This window comes from Conger conger, chromosome 4 (assembly GCF_963514075.1).
Source record: "Conger conger chromosome 4, fConCon1.1, whole genome shotgun sequence".
Lineage (NCBI taxonomy): Eukaryota > Metazoa > Chordata > Actinopteri > Anguilliformes > Congridae > Conger > Conger conger.
In genome coordinates, this window is record NC_083763.1 from 37,114,745 (window position 1) to 37,132,238 (window position 17,494).

A 17,494-nucleotide genomic window follows, 5' to 3' on the forward strand; every position below is an offset into this window, starting at 1 on the left:
TAACACATAGATAAACTTAAATAAGTGGAATTTAATACCTGGTTTAATTTTGGTAGGTGTTATTTACAATAATCTTTAAGGGTGCCAATAATTGTGAAACATTGATTTGGAGGAAATTGATTTATAATTAAATCAGTAAATGATTTTTGTTGGTTCCATTGAAATATTAATATAGCACAGTATTTATCACATGTTGGTATTTTGAGGTTGTCTATAAATATATTGTTTAGAATTTTTTTGGTATTGTTTGTTCATTTTCTGTCAGGGGTGCCAATAATTTTTGAGCCCACTGTAGCTGTATAGCAGTGATACACAGGGGCCAAGCATAGAGTGCAATGCTGGAGAAGGTTCATGAGAACCTTCATACCCACAGGCAATTTAGAATCAGCCTAACCTGCATGTCTTTGGACTGTGGGAGGAAACCCTCACAAACATGGGGAGAACATGCAGGCTCCACACAGAGAGGCCCTGGCCGACCAGGATTCGAACCCAGGACCTCCTTGCTGTGAGGCGGCAGTGCTACCCACTGCACCATCCGTGCCGCCATTTTTTTAATTATGCATAATATATATATTTATACATGCAACAACATATCTGTATATAAGTAAAATCTTTTTCATTCACTTACCAGTTGCTAGAAATTAAGGCAGAAGTTGTAAGGTAGTGACAACAGTTACAAAATGTTATTGCTGTTATAGTTTGAATTGTAACAGGCTTATTTGCATGACAACAAAGATACCTTGCACCTTGCATGAAAATCTGAGTGTTCCATCTGAACATTATTATTATTATTATTATTATTATTATTATTATTATTATTATTATTATTATTATTATGATTACTGAATGGGAAACTGTTCATTCATAACCATGTTGCATTTTGATATTAGAGAAAGGTTGAATTAAAGTCAATAAGTCCAAGAATAATATTATTTTCACATCCAATTCATTGGTCCTATATAAAAAAAATTGTTCTCCTGTCTTGTCTGGTTGGTTCCTTATCCGAGGATAAACCACCAAGAGTTTCACTGTCTCAAATGGACTTACATTAAAATATCATAGTCCTGATTTATAATTAACTATATATTTTGTGCTTACAGGATTGTTTCTCAACCCATCCAGGATGAACAGTGTCATGGAAAAACAGTATTTCTCATGGTTCTCAGCTCGACTCTTTTCAGGCACTTTCTGCCTGTTTGAATTAGTTTCACATTGGCAATGAATGCCGATTAGATAATCAATTCTCTCATGCTGACGACTGATTCCAATTGTCTGCCGTGTGGTTTGATTGTGCCTTTCTATTTAATCCCTGTTTCTCATTGAATCAGTGCTTGTTTGTTGCATTCCTCATAGCATAGTATTTATTTTATTTTTCATTTTGAAAATTCATCCTACCTATTTTCTTCTGTCAGAATTTCAATAAAACATCGCCGAAACCTTTACTACGGGCTAGTTGCATTTCTCCATTAAACATATAGCTCAATAGGCTACTTTAAACGCGCTATTCTATAACTAGGAAATAAATACTTTCAAGTATTTCTTAAGTTTTACTAAACAAAATAAAAACAGGGAAGATCATAACACACTTTGTAACTTGTCTTTGCGAACATGAAAATATATATGAAAACTAATTTAGGACTGATAATATACTTGAACTTGAATTTGAACCGTTATTGGCCATTGTTTATTCTGAACGATGAACGAAGAAATGAAGATGATTGTCCTGGTGGAGAAACCAAGGCGCATATAAGTGTGCAGGCTTCCTTTTTTTCATCCAAACTAACATCTAAATAATAGTAATTAGCTTACGTTTGTTTATATAGGCTACATAAACTACGTACGCGCCACGTAGGACTGTAATATACATGTAAAACAAAAATGGTTGACATAAAACCGGAGGCAAAGTTATGCAATTACAGGAGAGACGTCACTGTCTGGGATTATCAAGGAGCGATTATCATTTTCACTATCCTTTGCTAGTCCGCAAGAAGCTGAGGACGGAAAGAATCTGACCATTTTCTGGAAGTAAACCATGCTTTAATATAAATATTTAAATATTTAAATATAAGCAATATATTTAAACGGAATGTAAAGACTGTCTCATGCTTCTTCACGTAATATCGGAATGACCGAATTACCACCTTCCGATTGGGAAAAACGGTTCACGTCAACCTCGGAAATTAAACGCGAGACAAAAAACTAAACCCATGCCCCAAATCTTCTAATAGGCTAAAGTTATGTAAAGAGAGACCAGACATATAAATGACGGCCTATGCAGGCTACGCCCTATTTATAACAAACGTTTTACGTGTTTATGGAATTTATATTAAACCCCACTTAAGCATTAATTAATCAGGATTACCGGAATGTTCCGTTTTTATATGATATGAATAATCATAACATTCAATTGGCTCATTAAAAAAATAATCAAAATCAAAATAAAATATAAATGAATGGAAGCACGCTTTACAACCGTGCGCTTTTATTTCCGCGCATAATACGAACAGCGTGAGAACGGCTCCTACGAAAAAACTGACTTCCGAAAACTTTGATAAATCCCACATTATTTGTGTAAAAGCATTTCCGATGGATATATGGTGAATTTCGTTCGGCTCACGTTTGATAAATGAGGCCCAATATGTATATATATAACTAATAGTTTTTAATTCCAGATGTTTTTTTCTTGCTCGTTCTTATGTCTACTCTTACGCGTTGTTCAGGCTACTTGCAGTAAAAAAATTACCAAAACAAGTTTGTTGTCTCCTCTAGTTCACTGCCAAAATCAACTGCCTAATGTTTGAAAATTAGTGAACAAATATCGCATCATTAGCATTGTGACTGCTTGATAAGCTTTGAGTCCTCACGACAAATATTTATCTACTGGTTTAATAAAACATTCGGCTACAATTCGAGGGTCACTGTTGCCATAATCAACTGACATAATAATTGAAAATTAGTCTACAAACATGTGATGAAAGTAAAGAGAATAACAAACCCGAAAAACAGATATGACGCACATTGGGCACCCCTAGTTTACCGTTACTTTCGACTCTCTCCGCTGAGCAGGGACAAAAGTAACGTTGCAGTTGGTCCGTTCTCGGGATATTTATGTTAAACTCATATATCCTAGAATGAAAATTACAGTCGATAATAGTGAAGGACGTGTACAAGTTGTGTGTCATAAGATATGGGATCTCCGTCTCTATCTCTATTGATTTCGGAGTAAATGGGATTTCGTTAAAAATGTACAATGAGAACGAATGATAATTCTGAATTTAATCTTTTTTTATTATTATTATTTATTATTCATTTTTACTTGTACTATCAGCTGAGCATGAAAGACTGCATAACTGTTGGCTACTGATGGTCTATTGCCATAGCAAAGACATGTAGGCTTGTCTTCATTCGGGATGAAAATATTTGCTTCAATATGTGTATACATTTTTTAATTAACCGAAAACGTAAAAGTGTTAGGTTGGTCCCCGTTCTCCCCTACTGGCGGTGAGAAAATTCTGACATCCAGATATCCGTTCATAAACCAGAAAATAAATAAAATTGTTAATTGTTTGAAAAAAAAAAATGCTAATAAAACTTTTGCAGCCTGAAAATTCACATACGGTGCGTGTTTACATACGACCGACCGAATTGAAATCAAATACATGTGGAGGATAATGCAATGGCATTTTAATAGGCTAGTAGGCTATCTGTCGGTTTTACTGAGTGTTACTACCAATGGCATCTGGTAAGATGAAAATTAGTGGAGCACAAAACTACTTTAATCATTGATCTCAACCTGTTAATTTGTCTTGGTTAACAAGCGTGCCAACGATAGAACTAACCAATTGGCAAGTACCACACTGCTTCTTCATATTGTGTTCGGGGGATTAAATCATACATTGAATTTATCCGTTAAATATCCGTTAAAAGAATTGTGTATCTTTTTGTTAAGTGTAGGCTACTTGATGATTCAGAAAAAGCAGCAATAACGAAACCTGCGCTTCAAGATTGTTTACAATCTTTGCAGATCTTTTCCAGTCTCTGAAAGAAGTGTACACGTGTCTGCAAATAATGTTGATAAAATGTACACAATTTCGTAATGCAAATCAAAATAAATCAATAAAGCCTAGGCTATTAAACTGCCTAATTGTGAAGAGTTAGCTCAGGGGCTTCATTTAAGGAAAAACTTAGGGATGGCAAAAAAAAAAAATGTAATTAATTTACAGTTTCAGAAAAGGCAACATAATAGTTGTATCACTGCGGTCACGCCATCTGCACTTCGAAAAACGTTGGTCAAACTGTCCACACTAAAAACCCTCGTGCGCACATTGCGTTGTTACGGTAAACGTGTTTGGGCGACAAAATACAGCTGAACTCCACTACTCGCTCGTTTAATACTCCAAATTATATCGTGATTATTTTAAACATTCAATAATACAAATAATAACAAAAAATGGCGATTTTTCAAATTCCATAAAAATCTTAAGTCGACTGTTTTCAACACCGTATTCATGAAAACTACTTTCGCAGGTATCCGCCGTGCCATCGATTCCGTGCGTTTTTGTGAGTATTTAGAATTTTTGGAAAGCAAACTCCAACATATTCACTATTCAATACATGGCACAATTTTTTTTAAATGAAATCACTGTTTTCTGGAAACACCATGCTATTCTTGAAGATCACGAACCCAGGTATACATGACATTGACTATGTGCATTTCTACTGTAGGAATTTGGAATTATAGGATTTCAAAATCCTCCAAATAGTTTTCAGGACACACCATGACATTCTTGAAGAATACACTGCTAGGTATACATGCCATCGATTCTGTGCATTTATGGCATTGCAAAGTCAATCCAAAATCTCAGAAACTGCTGATCTCCTGGGATTTTCACGCACTTGTCCCTAGAGTTTGCAAAGAATGGCACAAGAGAATGAAATAAATCCAGTGAGCAAGTTCTGCAGACAGAAACGCATTGTTAACGAGAGATATCAGAGGAGAATGGCCAGACTGGTCAAAGCGAACAAGAAGGTAACAGTAATACAAATAACCACACATTACAACAGTGGTATCTCTGAACACACAACGCATCATACAGTTGTGTTCAAATAAATAGCAGTGCGTAAAAAAAGTGAATAAAGTGCAAATATTTTTTCATAGCTTTCAGTTCCATGTTTCAAATGTAGTGGAAACATTACACATTCAATTAACATTAACACATTTTATCAAGTCTGCGTTATTCTTTTACGGGAAGCAATGAAATCTAACAATACGCCTTATTGGCATGTCATGTTTTATTTGCATTATTTTATCTTTGTCATAGTGCCTTAAATGACTTTTCAATCAGGGTTGACTTGGCAGAAGCACCATCACATTACTGGTGAAATTCACTATTTTCTCTGATTATCTGACGTTTTCAATAAAAGAGCACCTATTTTTTTTACGTAAGAAATAAGCGGTCGCATAGCTTCACAGCAAACGAAATGGAGATATTTTTAGACATTCTTTTCCAGTTTTAGGACTACGGTGTCCAACAAAACCAAGAAAGAACTATGGTTAAACATCGCTCCAGCACACAGAGATAGTGGGAAATCGTCAGTTTATGAATATCATTTAAAAGGCAATTAGGCAACATGTTCCATAAAGTGCAACATGCACCCTTCGTAATTTACAATTGTATTATTTGCATGAAAACAATGCCATTAATGTGTTATTTTAGTAATAGTATTAGCCAACTACAACTGTAGAAGTATTAGTGTATATATTGCTTAACAGATTGAGATGTAACTAAGTGCAACAGCTGATTTCAGAGGCTTGCGGTCATAACAGTGGTGGCCACTAGCGGAGTGAGCTCACACCATCGCTAAGGTATGCTTAGGTATGCTTAGCTAAGAACGTTTCGGGAAACACGCTGAAACGTTAAGGTACAGCTTAAGGTACAACTTACGAACGACGTAGCGTTAAGAAGGCTTCGGGAAACGCACCCCTGAGCTAATATTTAGTTGCATAATCATTGCTGCGCAACTGCCTTGCATCGAGTCAACCATTTATGGCACCTAGAAACAGGCATTTCAGCCCAGGATGAACGAACTACATTCCACAGTTCCTGTGAATTTTTGGGTTTTGCTTCAGAAACTGCACTTTTAATGTCACCCCACAAGTTTTCAATGGGGTTGAGGTAGGGGGATTGAGCTGGACACTCCATTACCTCAATCCTTGTTTCTCGATTACTCGTTTGGTTGGGGTCGTTGTCTTGTTGAAACAGCCATTTCAGGGGCATTTCCTCTTCGGCATACGGCAACACATGATGTATTCAAACCGATCCATGATCCCTGGTATACGATAAATAGGCCTAACACCGTAGTATGAAAAACATCCCCATACCATGATTTTTGCACCACCATTCTTCACTGTCTTCACAGTGCACTGTGGCTTGAATTCAGTACCCAGGGGTCTAGACCTGAAAAGAACAATTTTACTCTCATCAGTCCACAGAAGGCTACGCCATTTCACTTTGGGCAAATTGATTTGTTCCATGGCAAATTTCAACCAAGCTTAGCTTCTAGCTTACGTCTCCCGACTGTAACAGCACTTACAGGTAATTGTAGATCATCTTTGATTTCTGGAGCAGATGAATGGCTGAGTTTTTGCCATTCTGACTATTATTTGATCCGTTTTTTGATTGGGTTTTTGTTGCCATTTTAAAGCATTTGAGATCATTTTAGCTGAGCATCCTATAATTTACTCTTTATACGTTTTCCCCTCTCCAATCAGGTTTTTAATCAAATGACATTGTTCCTCCGAACAATGTTTGGAAGGGCCCATTTTACTTAGCAATTCAGAAGGAAATATATTGTCTGAAGCATTTGCTTCCCTTCTTCCTTAATAAAGGACAATTAATGACACCTGTTTTTTCACAGAATGAATTAATTCTCTAATTAAACTCCACACTGCTATTATTTTGAACACACCCCTTTCAATGAATGAGTCAATTACTCAGAACAAGCAGCGTGCATGTCATTATAGTTGGGTCTGTTGTTTTTCTATTACACTACTACATCTACAAGTAAATTATTTGCCATGCAGAAATATCTCTACTACTGATAAAAAATGTTTTAACACAACTGTAACTGTACGTGGATAGGCTACAGTATAATAAATACCTAATAAAGTGCTCTGTCAGTGTACATGCTTTCAGGAAAAAACACTAAAGTCTTGAAGATCACCATACCAAGTCTATATGGCATTGATTCGGTGAATGTTTACTGTACGAATGGCAGTTGTTTTCAATACATGGCGCTATTCAGATATCTCAACAACAAAAAAAGAAACAGTTTTTAGGACACATCATGACATTCTTGAAGAACACCATCCCTGGTAAACAAGCCATCAATTCTGTGCATTTTTACGGTAGGAATTTGGAATTATGGTAGGCAACTCCACCATATTGGCCATTCATTTCAATACATGTCACTATTTAAAAATCCACGAAGAAATGAATTCAAACTGTTTTCAGGAAAAACCACTTGTACCTTGAAGAAGACCATCCCAGGTATACAGGCCATTGACAATTTATACTGTACAAATGTGGAATTGTTGGATTTCAAATTGCTCCGAAATGGCAATTGTATTTAACACCTGGCGCAACTTAAAAATCTATGAAGAATTGAAATCAAACTGTTTTCAGGACACACCATGACATACTTGAAGAAGACCATCCCAGAAAAATAAGCCATGAATTCTGTGCCTCCTTAGTGTAGGAATTTGGAATTATGGGACGTCAAATAAATATTGGCCAATAATCTCAATACATGGCACTATTTAAAAAAAACTTTGCACACCTGCATGTTGGTAGTTTATCCCATTCCTCCTGGCAGATCCTCTGAAGGTCTGTCACAGACTTCCCGAAGTCCAGCGTTGTCTTAGCTGTATGATTCTGGTCATTGCCGTACTGAAAGGTGAACCGTCGTCCAAGTCTGAGGTTGTGTGCACTCTGGAGCAGGTTTTCTTCAATGTCCTCTCTGTATTCGGCTGCATTCACGCTTATTTTTTACTAGTCTTACACCGCCCTCCATGCAAGAAGAGAAACTGGTCGAAAGAAGAAGTTGACTTGGTCGAGGCTAAAAACATTGTAAGCGCATGACAAAAACCGATCAGTTCTGCGTTTCCCGAAGCCTATAATTTATTCCCGAAGTTATACCTTAAGCTCTACCTTAACAAGTTATCGTTATCGATAATGGATCACTTACAGATTTTTTTTTATTTGCAGCAAATTACTTTTTTATTGGTGTCCCATAATAACATTGTCGATGGCCTGTATCCCTGGGAGGGTCTTCAAGATATAAGCGTTTTTTCATGAAAACAGTTTGATGTATTGAATACAGTTACCATTTTGGATGATCAATCCCATAATTACACATTTCTACAGTAAACATTCACATTTTCGATGGCATGTATACCGGGCACGGAGTACTTCAAGAAATTCATGGTTTGTCCTGAAATTTAGATTTTTGAACAGTGCCATATATATTTACGGTTTTAAGCTTGTTTAGAAACAAACAACCTGCTTTTTTAAATTTATTTTTTTAAATTTGTGTTAGTGTACAATTGTTCAAGAACACTAGCTTGCTTGTTAATTTTACAATTAATTTAGGCATTCAACCCCCAGCCCCAGTCCGCAATCGCAAAACCCTACACACTTAGTCTTCTTTTGACGGTGACGTCCTTTATTTGAACTCAACTTGCCCAAACACTTACATTTTTCCTAAAAAATATCTAATCCTAGCTGTTTTTGTTTAACGTTGATTCAGTTCACTGTGTCCAAAACAATCGCATTGTAATTCCTGAATAACTGCAGATGAATGTGTTTTGCAGATTAAACTGATTTTAGATAAGCATTTAGATAAGCTTGTTGTTTTGTAAATAGATGTTCACCATCAATAGTGTTTGCGTGTTAATGCTAAATGCAAAAAGAGTTACAACTCTACTTGAATATGGGGTTCCAATATCGACGGATTTCTCTACATCCCTACAGGGCTAGACCAAGGAGAGTTGTTACACTTTTTACTCACCTGCCATTCACTCATTTCAGAACGTCATATAAAAGTCATTTAAACACTAGTGCAACCCTTTAAGTCTTAGGTAATAGTAGGTACTGTATACATGTTATCCTCTTGCATTAATATAAGAAAAAGTTAGAAACTCACAAAGACAAGGGGTGATGGGGTTGGCTGTCACAAAAAGAGTGTTCGGTAAAAAATGATATTTTTAAACATAAATATAGTATTCACCAAATAAGTTGTACATTTGTAGACATTTGAAATATATATTAAATAAAACCAAATGTAAAGATGTTTATTTAGAACACACTGACTGTAATTAGGTGCAGTGGGTAGCACTGCCGCCTCACAGCAAGGAGGTCCTGGGTTCGAATCCCCGTCGGCCGGGGCCTCTCTGTGCGGAGTTTGCATGTTCTCCCCGTGTCTGCGTGGGTTTCCTCCGGGTACTCCGGTTTCCTCCCACAGTCCAAAGACATGCACGTTAGGCTGATTGGAGAGTCTAAATTGCCCGTAGGTATGAGTGTGTGAGTGAATGGTGTGTGTGCCCTGAGATAGACTGGCGACCTGTCCAGGGTGTATTCCTGCCTTTCGCCCAATGTATGCTGGGATAGGCTCCAGCCCCCCTGCGACCCTGATCAGGATAAGCGGGTTCAGATAATGGATGGATGGATGGATGACTGTAATTAAAGAAAAATGTGAGTGTTTTCCTGGTTTTTCACCAACCTCTCATACCAAATGTTCTCAATGAGGTAAGGTACTGCTTAGGTAAAAAGCACGTCTTTGATGGACATAACCAGATAACACTTCAAATGCGTAGTGACAGACATTTGTTTTAGGCTATAGATTTGTCATGAAAAATGACATATGACAACCAACCCCAAGGTAAACCATCTCTAACAGTGCATTTTTGCTAGAATTATAGTCAGTGACCACGTTGTAGCCTAACGAAAAAAACTATATCCCTTCGCTGTCTTCAATGTTGATAATTGTTATAAGGTGAATTATTTGCAGTAAAGTAAAGAAGAAAAACATCAATGAGTTGAAATTTTATTTTTTGACATGAAAAACCTTAACCTCCCACCCTCACTTCAATGCTTGGCTTGTTTGGTTTGGCTTATTCATGAAATTACTTCTAGGGAGCAAGATATAAGCAGTGTAACAACCAACCCATGTCATAACCATCCCTGGTCTCCCATACTGCATGCGCTCTTAACTGCTCCCGTACTGCATTCGCTCTTAACAATGCAACATTTGTACAATTGTTACTCAAGGGCAGTGATTCTCCAAAAACTTTCGTGGGGTCGCCAAATGATTTGTTTCTTCAGTCGGAAATTAGCCCGTTATTACGCCAGGTGAAACAACGAAAAATAAAGTGTCAATAAAATGTTCTAATTCCTACACGCTGTTAAGAGACGAGAGAAATAAAAAGTGCTCCGTCTTTCAATGGCTCTGGTTTAGTATGGGCTACTGGTCCTCCAATAGAAACAATGTAACTATCTGCTCCCACTACGCAAACTCAAACTCAACTTCTTCCCGGTTTTTTAAAATAAAACAAAACAAAACGACATAGCCTACTAGCCACGTTTCTTGCGTTACTAGCCACGATAACTTGCATGGAAAATGGACAGATGGCTGCTAAAAAAGCTCAGAAGTGCCATTTACCAGTGCGTCTACTCTTCCGCGATCCTCAGATGGGACTACAGGCCGGTGAGAATAAAAAAGAAACACCAACGAGGCGTCGCCACTATCAGAAAGAATTTCTGAAATATGGATTCACGTGCCAAGTTAAAAATGAGCTCGACCACCCACAATGTGTAATTTGTGGCGATGTTCTGGCAAATGAGAGTTTAAAACATGTCAAAATGAAACGACATCTCGAAAGCCGACATCCCGATGATGCTCAGAAACCTGTGACATTCTTTCTGCGAAAAGAAGCTTCGCTGCATGGGCAAAAAAACTAGTGCATGGGCAAGCTACTATGCCCACCAAAGCCTTGGCAGCGTCATACGAAGTCACCTTGTAGCAAAAGCACAAAAGCCACACACAATTGCTGAAAGCCTCATCCTTCCTGCAGCAATTGCGATGACCACCGCAATGCATGGTGAAAAGATTGCAAGTGCGCTCAAACAAATCCCCCTCTCCAATGATATACCATGTCCAAGCGCATTAACGAGATCGCTAATGACATGTAATGCCAGCTAATCGAGTAAAAAAACTGTTTTTCTTTGCAGTTAGACGAGTCCACTGACTTGATTAATGTCGCGCACTTAATGGTATTTATTCGCTACAGTTATGACGGGAAACTTCATGAGGACATGCCGTTCTGCTCTCCGTTGGAAGGAAGGTGTACCGGTGGTGACATTTTTAACTGTCATGATGGTTGGATGGAGGAGGCAGGGCTGTATTGGATAACTGCATAAGCATATGCACTGACGGTGCCGGAGCTATGCTGGGGGAAAATAAAGGACTGAAGGCAAAGGTCCTTAGCGTTGCACCACACGTCAAGTTCACTGACTGCATTATCCACAGGGAGGCCCTGGCATCCAAGACACTTGAGCCCGATCTTAACAATTTCATAAAATCGCGCCCACTAAATTCCAGACTCTTCGCCCTTCTCTGTCAGGAAATGGGGTCTACACATGAATCCCTTGTTTTCCATTCAGAAGTAAGGTGGCTTTCACGGGGCAAGGTTCTTACACGCCTGTTTGAGTTGCGAAGCGAGGTGCGCACCTTCCTCTCAGACGCGCACTCCCCTCTTGCGCTCCATCTCACTGACTCGAAATGGATATCACGTCTTGCTTACCTGGCATGCATATTTGACAAATTAAACACTCTCAACCTGTCACTACAAGGCCTCAACACTAACATCCTGACCCTCTCGGACAAAGTGAACGCTTTCACAAAAAAGTTGCAGCGTTGGGCAGCCCGTGCGGAGAGTGGGGATTTTGAAATGTTTTCGGAGCTGCATGACTTTTTGGAGGAGAATGACATGAATGGCAATTCATTGAAAGCCTCAATTACCATTAATCTCCGAAGTCTCCTCGACAAATTCCATCAATATTTTCTCACGGAAAATGTAGAGCATTATGACTGGATACTAAAACCATTCACCAGCTGCTCTTCAAACGACCTGCCATCTGAGCTCGAGGATGCGCTGATTGAGCTGTCCAGCGACCGCACATTACAGACGTTGTTTGCCTCAAAAACACTGGATGAATTCTGGCTGTCAATTGTGCAGGAATACCCCGGATTGTCCAGGGCTGCCATGGACATTCTCACGTCTTTTGGATCGACCTATCTGTGCGAGAAGACATTTTCGTCTCTGGCCTATATAAAAAATAAATACAGATGTCGGCGTGGAGGCGTGGAGGAAAATCTTCGTGTCGCCGTGTGCAGCATCAATCCAAGAATTAACTTGCTATGTTCGCGGAAGCAGGCCCATCCTTCTCTTTAACATAGCCTATGTATGTTATTAAAGAAAATAAACCAGAGGAAGAAACTAAAATAAATAAAGTGAGATCGTTATAGCCGTGTTTCTGTCTCTCTCCGCCTCCAGATTAGCTGCTCTGGTGTTGTGACTCTTGGCTCCCGTTTTAGATCTGGACTGGATCTGATGATTTGTGCATTTGTTTAATCGTGATTGCTTTGTTTGTTCCTGTTCTTGTTCGTTTTAATAAATTGTTGTAGCCTAGGCTATTTCTTACATTGCCTTATTCGTTTTTGCTTGATTGACAGTTGTTAACATGGGTTTGGAATAGGTTTTGGGAAAGTGGGGTCGCCAGACCTCTCCAGTTATTTTTGTGGGGTCGCCAGACAAATTGTTTAAGAACCACTGTTCTAGGGTGTGATGTATTTTTTGTTTAAATGGGACCTTATCAACATTCTTATGGTGAAGTTATAATTGATTTATGAATAAATGCTGTATCCTTTTAAATGGCATCTGGTACCCTTCTTTACTGCAACTTTCAGGTTGAGTGGAACACTTTGGTAGAAAAAGTGGGACACGTATCATTAAAACCCATTGTGAATGTAACGAAAACAATGCTTATTAATGTACTGTAAAATGTAAAAAAAAAAAATGCTTAGCCTAAAGCATCAATAACAATATTGAACTTGCATCGAATCACAATTATGCTAACGAATTGATTCAACAGTTGAGAAGTGAGTGAAAAGTGATTTAAATTCATTTAATTAAAATAGTTTTAAATTGTATTTGATTGATTTAATTAACATCGAAAACAATGGTAAAACAAATATAGTATTTCATCAGCCTCATGGCAACACAATGAGAATAATATCCTGAATTTCTAAGTGGCCGAGCAGGGGTGAGTTTCCCGAATCATCTCGTAGCTGTAAGAATGAAGACTTGCTCGAGTGTTCTCGAGTGTTTCCCGAAACGTCATTACTCAAGTCGTATGTGAAATAAAATAAAAAATTCCATGACATCCTGGGACTAATTATGAGATTCCATATTGCGGGTACCAACCTAAATAACTTCAACCCATTTGTAGGCTATGGTAGAGGACAAATAATTGAGCCTAGAAAAGCCTAAAGCCTAAAAAAAATACCTAGCTAAAAACTAGCCGCTAGCCTACCACGAATGTGCGTTAGGCATTAGCAGTTTCGGGAAAGTGATGAACTATGTTCTACTACTTCTGCAAGTTTAATTTCTTTTGATTCGAAAGGATATTTAAACTGACTCCGCAGCATACCTTGAAGTACAATTTGTTAGCACAAACTTCTTAATGACATTTTCCATTTAGATTGCAAACACACCTGAAGACATATGTGACGTATGTATTCACCGGAATGTCATCAAGTATAGCGTACATGTGCGTGATTTTTTTGTTGTTGTAAATCATCGTAACCAACAAATCCAACATGTCGAACATCTAGGAATGACAAAACTGAAATATCCTACCCACCAAGCTTTCTGCACAAACAAGGCTATGCATGAGAAACAAATGCTAAATGCAAGACGCATGATTTCAACGGAATACACTGAAATCATTGCACTCTTCTCGTGGCTGCAATGTCTTACACGACCACGTTGTTTAGCCTACAGTAGTTTACAGGTTATCCTAGCCTACTCACGGTGTGTCTCGTTATTTGGACGTTTTTCTTAGTTGAGAACAAAACGGATAATTACAGCATGCGTCACTGGAGACAGCGGAAGTTTTATTTTCATAAAACCATCAAATAAGTATCCCTGATTTTTCTTTTTCCTCTTACCAGTCTCTGAAGTGTGGATTTGTGGATGTTCCAATCCCTCACCAAAAATGACTCGGGGTTGATCCTTGCCCTGTCCCCATTTGCTCTTGACACTCTTCTATAGCTCCCCCCAGTCCTTTCTTCCCTTCCTACCTGTATATTCCTTCCTATATAGCGTCCTTTCTTTATTTAGTTTATTCCCCTTTCACTTCCCTGTTCTCTCATTCTCTTTCCCTGCTGTGTGGGTGCTTTTTATGTCTTTTCTGTAATTATTTACCTAAAATATGGCCTGTACCTATTTATGTACTTTTTTGTATGCATTCGCCTAAACAAATTAAAAATAGTAATATATTTGTTTCTTTCTTTTTCTTTTTTACATCTTTATTCATGAAGTGTCTGATCTTGGCTTAACATACAAAAGTGACACTGTAAAGTCACTGTCCCACTCAAACTGAAAGCACCATATCTGATCATCTGGCTTAATTTATAATGGCACATTTTTCTATGTGCCTATTTTGTTTGAAGGGCCTGCGTTAAATCAACTCTTGTATCCCTTTCACACGTACCGCTTTCACTGAGTTGGTTGCATGGTACCGACTGGCCTCGTACTGTTAGTTGAATTAACACTACCACCGGACATTTTACTGTGTAAGCTATCTACACGTAATATCCTAGGATATAGACAATTTAGCTTGGTAACGCGTTTAAGAAAGCTCCCATTTGAAAGGACTTTTGCAAGCATTCCAAGTTTTGCTTTTGTAAAATTTCCCTGTGCTGACATAGCCGATAAAACCGCGCCACGCATCCATCACTACCATCGCCAGTGAACCAGTCTAGCAAATTACCTGCCCACTGTCCTCTCCAGGTATGTGCGTGCGACTTGGTTGATTTCATCCAGGGAAAGGGCAGCTGGTACCGACTTCTTTGATTGAGCATTGCCAGATTTGCAGCGTCTCCGTAAGCCCCAACCTGCTCGATGGGTGGCTGCGGCCCCTGTGAGTGGTGCAGCTGCGGCGCCTCTGGGTCCTCCCGAATTAGAGGCATTTCGTATGGAACTTCGGGAAGGGTCGGCTGGTCCAGCGCGCCGAGAGAAGGCGCGGCGTACACGGACTGTGGCTGTCGGCCCATATAAAGGCAGGGTGGGGGGCTGTTGTTATAATTATCGCCGTGGGGTCTTTGGTAAAGTACCCCGTGAGTGAAGTAATTATCTTCCCTGTTCATGGCTGCCGATGACTGGAACTCCGCAGGTGCATATGAGTCTCGGTGCTGCCGTAATAGGAACTCGTGCTGTATACCTGCTGGGTCCTCTGGCTGGCGAGGCTAAGGGCCTATAGGTGCGTCTTTGGTGTCACGTGACCCAATTTACATTTAGCCATCAGCGTATTTAAAAACCCCCAAAAAAATTCAGCTAGGCTACAGAACCGCACCATGTTTCTTGTTTCTCCCATGCCTCACGATGCGACAATAATTGAAAAGATTTGACCATGTGCCAATCATTTCCTTCAACAAACATGAGTGTTTGCTTGCAGCTGTACTATAGGCCTATACTTGTATATCCTTTTCTCCCAATAACGAAACAGACAGGTGAGCATGGGAATCCACGGAAGGTGTCTGACTAATGGCACTGATTGGCTAAATACACATGTCTCTAATCACAGTTTCGACTGAACAGCTGGACGAAATGCAAACAGCAGCCTAATTCTGAGTTCATAGGCCTAGCCTATAGCTTATAGGAGGAAGGCTGGGGAAGAGGACTAGTCTGACTGCTGTTGTGGGAAATGAAACTTTCAATTGTATTTGAACTATTGACAATAACCTTTTGGAATTAATTCAATTGCATTGACAGCCGGGTGCAAAAATTGGGGCATCCCTTTTTTTCCCCTTATTCGCTTGACAATTTTGGGCTGACAAGAGCTTGCAGCTTTCACCTTGTTTGGAAATGTAACACGAGCTTGCTTTTTAATTTTACAATTCATTTAGTTATTCAACCCCCAGCACCAGTCCGCAATCGCAAACTGGATAGGGTATCCAGTTATTAGGGCTTGTTTTGAGGGTGACGTCCCTTATTTGTCCCGAGAAAGCACCATTTGTTTAACTCAACTTGCCAAACACTTCACGTGTTTGCTACGTAGTAACTTAAAAAAAAAAATCTAATGTTTTTGTTTAACATTGGTTAAGAATCATGCTCTAGCTTAATGTTTCAGCGTGTTTCCCGAAATGTTCTTCGCTAAGTATACGTTCTGTAAGTTGTACTTTCGTAAGGTTGGTCTGGACCATTCTTAGCTATACCTTATTGATGTTGTAAGCTCACTCCGCTAGTGGCCACCACTGTTAGGAACGCAAGTCTCTGAAATCAGCTGTCGGCTGTGATATTTAACCGTCAGCGATGTTTAACCATAGTTCTTTTTTGTTTTGTTGGACGCCGTAGTCCTAAAACTGGAAAATAATGTTTCTTTATTCAGCGGCACCTCCTCTAACAATATCTCCATTTTGTTTTCTGTGAAGCTGTGGGACCGCTTCTTTCTTTGTTTTTGTTTTTTTCCCGCCATAGCTTATGTTGTTTTTGTGTTGGTGCGCTTTTATTAAAAACCTCAGCCAATCAGAGAAAATGGTGAATTACACCAGTAATGTGATGGTGCTTCTGGCAAATCAACCCTGATTGCAAAGCCATTTAAGGCACCACAACAAAGACATTAAAATAATGTAAATACAACATGACATGCCAAAGAAGGTGTATTGCCAGGTGGCGTATATATGGTTGGATAATTCAGCTTGTAAGTTTTCAATTCTATTAATGAGTTCCCACTAGTCATTATAAATGCAATATTTTTACATATTCCTGCAGTGTTTTATTCATAAATAACACTACTTTCTCTCATAATGCAGTCAAGCAGTCACTGCATGGAGTGAATAAACAATCCTGGAGCAGTCGTTGGGCCTAGAAACGTTGCACATAGAAGCTATCCCTAAAGCCTGATTCATACTTTTGCCTACGCCTAGCCTCTGTGTAGATTCGACACAGAAGTATAAATTAGGCTTTAGGCGTTGCCTGACGTGCACCTCCCCAGAAATGTAACTACGTGTCGTAGCCTCTCCATAGCCTACAGCGTAGGAAACATGGCTGTGCGTAGGCTACGCCGTAGCCTCTGAGTAGATTTGACACAGAAGTATAAATCAGGTTTTAAGAAACCTCCTAAGGTATAGCTCGGGAAAAACACCTAGAAAA

General features: G+C 39.0%; 1 protein-coding gene across 1 annotated transcript in view; it reads right to left on the reverse strand.

Annotated features, from left to right (window-relative positions):
• Positions 1 to 15,628, reverse strand: part of pdx1 (pancreatic and duodenal homeobox 1) — a 36,881-nt gene extending 21,253 nt beyond the window's left edge. Inside the window, exon 1 of the mRNA XM_061240742.1 lies at positions 15,114 to 15,628. Coding sequence (XP_061096726.1) covers positions 15,114 to 15,489 — 376 coding nt within the window. The 5' untranslated portion in view covers positions 15,490 to 15,628. The remainder of the gene's footprint in view (positions 1 to 15,113) is intronic.
• Positions 15,629 to 17,494: the final 1,866 nt, after the last annotated feature.